Source organism: Lygodium microphyllum, chromosome 19, assembly GCF_053477565.2.
Source record: "Lygodium microphyllum isolate KBCC chromosome 19, Lygodium_microphyllum_v1.1.10, whole genome shotgun sequence".
NCBI classification, from domain to species: Eukaryota; Viridiplantae; Streptophyta; class Polypodiopsida; order Schizaeales; family Lygodiaceae; genus Lygodium; species Lygodium microphyllum.
This window is the reverse complement of record NC_141153.1, coordinates 74,192,082-74,199,259: the sequence shown is the minus strand read 5'-3', so window position 1 is coordinate 74,199,259 and position 7,178 is coordinate 74,192,082. Positions and strand designations below refer to the sequence as shown.

Here is a 7,178-nt window from a genome sequence, read left to right as displayed (position 1 = left end):
AAACCCCAAAATTTGAGTAGCATGATGTGGCAGGACTGGAGACAACAAAAGGAGCTACTGACTGATCACTGATCAGTTGGCAAACAGGTGGCTGCTGAGCAGGTTAGGACAGGGTGGCAGCAGCCACTGCAAGTGCTCGAAAACGGGTGGCCTAGCTGATGTTAACGGTGGTGCTGGTGTGGCTGCAGACAGGCTAAAGAACTGAGCAGAGCTGTGATGGTAGTGCTTAGATGGGCACCTAGTGGAATGACCTGTGCTCCCACAATGGTGGAAAGGTGGAAGTTAATAACTGCAATTGCTGGAAGGGGCGGTGCTGCTCTTGGTTGAGGCAGTGGTGATAACACCTCCAAGTGGTGCTGAAACAGCAGAGGCAGCGCTGCCTGCAGGGGCACAATTGAGGAGAGTGACAAGAGGAGCAATGGCTGCTACAGACTGAGGCTGCCGAGCTAAGGGCAGTGGCTGCTACAGACTGAGGCCACTGAGCTGGTGCTGCTTGCAGCAGCTTAAGGTGGATCTGCAGAGGTGGTGACCTCAAGAACAAGAGTGGCATCAGCAATCTGGTGGTGGTGCCATGGTCAACAGGTGGCAGAAATCAGGAGGCAGCATAGACAGGTCAGGTACACAGCAGGGCAGCGCTGAAGCTGATGAGCCTTTGGTGGTGCTAATCCGCTGGTGATGTTAAACTAAGAGAAAAAAGGAGGTGGAGCTGGACAGGTACACAGCAGGGTGGGGCTGAAGCTGAGGCACCTCTGGTGGTGGTGTTTGGCTGTATTGCCTGCAGAGGGTGGTGCTCCTGCCATGGCTGGCAATGCAGCAGGTGGCACACTTGGCAGCAGCAAGGAGGCGCTGCTGAATGTGGAGAGGTTGCACCACCACTGAGGTTGGAGGTGAGAGCCAGCTCAATGGCAATGGCTCTAAATGGCAGTCTGCTAAGGGTGGAGCACAATGGCAATGGATGCTTGGTGGAGAGTGCAAGGGCAGATGAAAGAGAGTAACAGCTTTGCCAAACCTGGCTCTGATACAACTGTTGGACCAAGTGTGGAATAATTGTGTGAGAGAGAAAAATGAAGCAGACATGAATACTCAACAATATATCCTTAAACGGAAAACGCTACAACTAAATGTAGTAAGTCCCCTAAGAAACTCCAACCCTGACTGTACAAGATATACTAATTATCTTAACTGTCCTAAGTAACAATTAGTGTGTCTAGGAAGCACATATCAAAATGGAATTCCATGAGATGGCCAACAAAGATGGCTAAAGGCTGACATTGCCAACTCCTTCACACATCCGACTAAAAGATGCAAATAAGAGAACGCTCCAAAACTGCATCATTACAAATGAGCAAAACCATGAAACAAACGAATAGTGAGGAAAAGGGGTGCAGCAAATGCAAAACTGACAAAGAACATGCCAACATTGTATGTCATCTGAGAATATTATGTCCATAGAGGGAAGACCTTAAATCCACAAAAACACTGGCAAGTACTAATATACTACAAGGCATTTTGTAATAAGATGTCAAACTGTGTAAATGGCATGCATTACAGGCCAGAATTTACCAAGAGTCTAAACAGCACGAGAACACAGCAGATATTTGTCACACAACTTCTGTGACACACTAAGAGTACCCCTGCCCAATGTCACTTCAATCAAAATCTGGTGGCCTTCACCAGGTGGTACTACGACCAAAGGAATGCACTTGTACAGGAAGTGTTTCACTGTAGTCATACAACTGTAGTGTAACGAAGCATAACAGAGGAGACATAAAACTGCCTGCTTCATCTTACATATGAGGAAACAGAGCCCATATATATATATCTGATCACTCTTTCAAGAGCAATTGAAGTGAATGCCAGCTGCATCATGTTGGCAATGGCATACAGGGTCGAAAACCTGAACGTTTCTGGTTTATGAACAACATACCTTCTCTCATCATAATTTACATGTCCTGTGTTGCATATCCTCAGAGCTTATTGCTGAGTAAACTGTTGTTTCCTTCTAGAACTGCACCATTCCCTATTCAAAAGGGAGCCTTTTTTCCCCTTGGTCTGCTTTAGATGCCCACAACATGTGCTCATCACAAAGGAATGCATTTTGAGTACAGAACTCTGAATCTTTGCTGCCCTTGCAAAGATCAAATGCAACATTATAGTACAAATGAAAACTGCAGTTTCACAACTAAAAGGATGGTTTCCCTTTGTACAAGTATTTCACAGGCATTAGAAATCTGGTGCCCCTGTATTGGAAAACATTCTTCTTATTGGGATTCTTCATACACCTAAAATTGCCGGACCCCGGCGGAAGCTTAGTTCTTGCTTCAATCGAGGTAGTCCCTCCAATCCAGGATAGTCAGTTAACAGGTCCTGCATATACAACAACATTTTCAAATAGCACATTGTAAGTTATAATATGTTCTTAATCAGTATATAGCAATGGGCTGACAAATAAGAGGCTGCTGACCTCTGCAGTCTTCCGGGCTTGAATCATAAGATCACCATCCTTTTCCAACCGAGCCAATGCAAATTCTGGAAGGTGACCTGATTGTTGTTTACCAAGGAGATCTCCTGGCCCACGTAACCGTAGATCCTCCTCGGCTAAATAGAACCCATCCTGACATGTCTCCAAAATTTTCAAACGTTCAAGTGAGCAATGCGACGATGCTAAGAGGACACAAGTGGACTTTCTTTTTCCTCTCCCAACCCTGCCCCTCAGCTGGTGCAGCTGGGCCATTCCATACCTCTCAGCATTCATCACAAGTATCATAGAAGCCTCAGGAATGTCTATACCTACTTCAATGACTGTTGTGGATACAAGAAGTTGAGTCCTTCCAGCCTTGAAAGAGTCCATTGCCTCCTCTTTCTCAGTTGGCTTGAGTTTGCCATGGACTAGACCACAGCTGTAACCATTGAACCTTTTGGCAAGCTTTTCAAATTCCACAGTTGCAGCTTTAAGATTTGGTAGCTCTTCAGATTCATCAATCAGAGGGCATACAATAAATGCTCTTCCTCCTGCACCTAGCTCTTCGTGCACCATCTTAAATCAGAAGGTAAATGATCAGTGAACAGTTGGAGAATATATACACATTCCCTTTCATAAAGCAACAAGTCACGTAATACATATGCAGTGCCTTAGAACTCCATTAAAAGCCTTACAAACGTACTAATCACATGCTAAATCCATTCTCAAAAGAATAAATGCAAACACCACAAGTTGGGCATCCCTACTTTTAAAACCCATAAATAGCTACAATTATGGCACAAATGATACCTCTTGGATACTAAATGGGAGCTACAAGTTTATGCTACCAGATGGAAGCTCTAATACATAGTATCATCCAGTACTTCCAGTGGGAACCTGAAAAATTGCAAAAATACGCACTAAATGTATCAAAAGGAATCTCATATTATTCATAAAAAAAGTACAACACCCATGTGACGTTGTAAATGTAAGGATTCACCATGGAGTCGCTTTTCTTTTTTGTTTTCTCTTCTTTTCCCCCCCTTTTTTGGTGGTGTTTTTTTTTTTTTGGTTTGGGGGTTGGGGTGGTGGGTGTGTCTGGGGGTGGGGGTTTCCGTTTTTGAAATGTCCATCTAGGATCCAGCTTGCACACAAGACATGACACAAGCTATATCCACGAACATATGAGGAGTGGACATCAAACTGACCTCCCAGTGATAGAGCCAAACGGGCTCACCCTTGAGCCCAGGAGCTAGTAGCAAACTGGGTCACAACCATGTCCCAAGAGCTGCTGTCTCATACCACCAGCCACAGTTGTCTCTGTACAATAGTGTGATACGATCCATACGGTATAGTATGCATTAGTACGATTTCGTACGAAAAAATGGGGTACTTTTGGCCACACCATATTGCACATGAGGCAAATACCATAGAGGTTTTGGCATGTTACTCTCCAGTAACATCTTGTATACTCTAATAGCATTGCCTTTAGACTTTACACATTTATTCTGTCATCTTTAGTCTAAAATACCCAAGATGATTCTTTTTTCCCATACTAATAGCATACTGTACCTTTATAAAATCTTAAGGTAACATTTAGTACTGTACTTTATCGTACCGTACGGTATCGTACCTGACAACTGTGCCACCAGCCCACATTGTCTTGTGTAAGGATGCTACATCCAATGTGCCAAGAGTGGTGATCACTCAATCACGTGCATAGTAGGGCCCTAAGTCCTATAAATAGGACTCAATTGCCCTATCTTGAAGTGCTTGTAGTGGGTATGCACTAAGTCACTTCATGACCACTGTGGCCAATGCTGCACTTCATGACAACTGTGACCAATGCCCCATTAGTAGCATTGGTCATAATGGTCATGAAGTGCACTAAGTCACTTCATGACCACTGTGGCCAATGCTGCACTTCATGACAACTGTGACCAATGCCCTATTAGTAGCATTGGTCATAATGGTCATGAAGTGACTTAGTGCATACTCACTATGTGCACTTTAGGATCAGTTTAGTGGAGTCTTAGTTATAGGACCAAGGGCCCTATTGTGCACGTCATTATGTGATCACCACTCTTGACACTACGGGCACTTTAGGGTTAGGGCAGCCGAAGTTCTATTTATAGGATAAAGGGCCCTATTGTGCATGTCCTTGTGTGATCACCACTGTTAGACTTTTGGCATGTTGGGTGTCACCTCTATCCACCGTGATGGTGTGTGTTGGCGGTTTAGTCCACATGAGAATGGCTCGTATATTGGCGGACCGTCAATCATTGTACTTGCTCATGTCTTCCACAACAATCCCCTCCTCCCACAAAATCTTGAGCTCATCAACTTATAGACGAAGGTAGACGTCCATATTGTTGACTTTGTAGCGCCCAGGAATGAGAAAGCTAAGGATCAGGTGTCCTTTCTTCGTAGAAAGTCATGGAGAGATGTTGTAGTTAACAAGGATTATAGGCCACACACTGTAAGAAGTTGAGCGGAGACCAAATGGATTCAAGCCATCCATAGCAAGACCAAGTTGAAGATTCCTTGGCTCTTGTGCAAAGCCTTGAAAGGTGGAGTCAATGTGGCTCCATGCATGTGAATTTGTTGATATTCTTTGGACTCTATTTTTGAATCTATTCTACGCATGCCACATTGTCAAGCTCCCCATACCGGATGTACGAAACATGTCATGTATAGGCGTATAAGTGAAAAGAGTCTAAGAATTTTTTAAGGGATGGTTGCTGGACTCCGTTGGTGGCTTGATCCCGCAGGTGGGGGCCTAACGGGTCGAGTTGCAAGGCGATGGATGCAGGGGCAGCGTGGGGGGAGGGGTTCCAAGCGTGGGCCGCACAAGGATTTCTTGGCTGCCAACAAGGCAAGGGGTTGTGAAGCTTGAGAAGAAGAAGCTGACGAGCAAGGAGGGTAGCGCGTTAAGAAGGTAGTGGCGCATAGTGTGACGGAGGGAAGGGGGAAGGCACAATGGCAGACAGGCGAGAGGAGGGAGGTGCAATGGCGGCCAGGAAGGGGGGGGCGACGGCTCCCGGACGGCTAAGAGCTATTCCTCAGAGAGAGAAAATTTGAAGGTAAATCTGAGTTTTCCCATTTAGATTTGGTGCACTAGTCTAATGAATTTGTAGGGAGGACAGAAGCTCCACAAAGGACTAGCCATCTTGACATGGAAACTGGCAAGGAGTACAAAACCTTTATCTCTTTACCACTTTCATCTCCATCTCTACCTTTTCCATCTATGCCATTTACATCTCCACCTTCATTCACTCCTACATCACGTACGCAAAATTATACTTCTCCATCTTTTGAGTCTACTTCTTTTTAGTAAAATGTAGGTGATTTGTTGAGAAATAGACAAATGATGTATGCTCTAGGAAGAGATGTCATGAATCCCATATGCACAGTGAGGAGAGTGGAACAACCCAACTTCTATAAAGTGTCATACTTGACTGTCACTTTCATATGATGGATACAATATCATGATGCTTTCCTTCTTCAGTTAGTGTCGTTGTCATTGTCAGTCCAATACACAAGATTGTCTTTATGAGTCCAAGCTTCCATCTTGGAACCTGATTCACTTGTGTAACAGTTGTCTACTTATCCATGTCAACATGAATTTAGTATTCATCTTCCAACCTCCATAGCTCTTGCCATGCTCTAGATCTGACAATTTTACATGGTATCAGAGCTCAGCTGAGCATAGCATAACTCCCTTCTCTGCTCTCTTAGTCCCCCTTAACCTCACGTCAGCTCAAGTCCAGCTCATGGTTCCATTTCTCACTTCCATCTCCACTTGACCTTGTGTCTGCCATAGCCAAAACAACACCTACCTGACTTTGAGCTTCTGGATCTCTCAAACCAGAGCATATCTCAACTTGCTACCTTTAAGGGATTTGTTCCTTGACTCAGGGTACTACTTTGTATCACATAAAAGCTTGACATTGGCCCCTCCAGAGCTCAGCATTGTCAGAATTCAAACTCAATGTCCAGAACTGTGCCGTTTACTCTCCGTACGATGATTTGCCCTCTGCGTTGTGCGATCTGCCCTGCAACCATAAGGCTTTCAAAGAGCCATACCTAAGTTCTCTCCAACTCAGAGGGTTTCCCAAATGGCCATCTCTATAAGCTGCAGTAAGTAAAAAACCAGGCCCCTGTCTTGAAACCCTAAAAGGGCAGCCATGGCCAAGTTTCCTCAAGGTCATAAAACCTTTCATTTTCTTATTCCTCTCAGTCCACTGAAGACTCTATCATTTTGGTCTTACTGAGCACTTAATTTCCAACAAAGCATCACACTAAATTAGCAAGCAAGAAGAACATCAAGCATCCACATTCGACATTGAGCTCCAAGATAGTATCTTTTTAATACTCATGTAATGTTGTTAAACGCTAATCATCTTGTGTCTCTTGACACATTGAAGTACAACTCCTTTGCTGGTTGATTTGCTATTGATAAAAAATGACAGAGCTCAAACAAACAGCAAAGTTCAATGGAGAAGGCTTCCATGCTTGGAAGGAAAAGACCATGTATCACCTTATGAGAAAAGACCTTTGGGATCTCTTTGAAGATGATGAAGGTGATGCAGTTGGCGGAAAAGAAGATTCAAAAAGCGGGATCCTTGCAGTAGCTCCATAAAAAACCAAAGAATGAAAGAAGATTAATGACAAGACACTAGGCATCATTGCCTGGGGACTAAGTGATGATGTGCTA

General features: G+C 44.3%; 1 protein-coding gene across 6 annotated transcripts in view; it reads right to left on the bottom strand.

The window, feature by feature from the left end:
• Positions 1 to 1,431: 1,431 nt before the first annotated feature.
• LOC148020040 (DEAD/DEAH box RNA helicase family protein) overlaps positions 1,432 to 7,178 on the bottom strand; it is a 142,621-nt gene continuing 136,874 nt past the window's right edge. For 4 of the 6 annotated variants that reach the window (XM_087700309.1, XM_087700312.1, XM_087700310.1 and 1 more), the window contains 2 exons: positions 2,465 to 3,037; positions 1,432 to 2,367 (listed from right to left, as the gene is read on the bottom strand). In XM_087700309.1, the coding sequence (XP_087556435.1) occupies positions 2,275 to 2,367; positions 2,465 to 3,037 (666 nt within the window). In that variant the 3' untranslated portion in view covers positions 1,432 to 2,274. Of the gene's footprint in view, positions 2,368 to 2,464; positions 3,038 to 3,271; positions 3,359 to 7,178 lie in introns of those variants that run through there. The other 2 variants (XR_015694922.1, XM_087700313.1) reach the window with 2 other exon arrangements.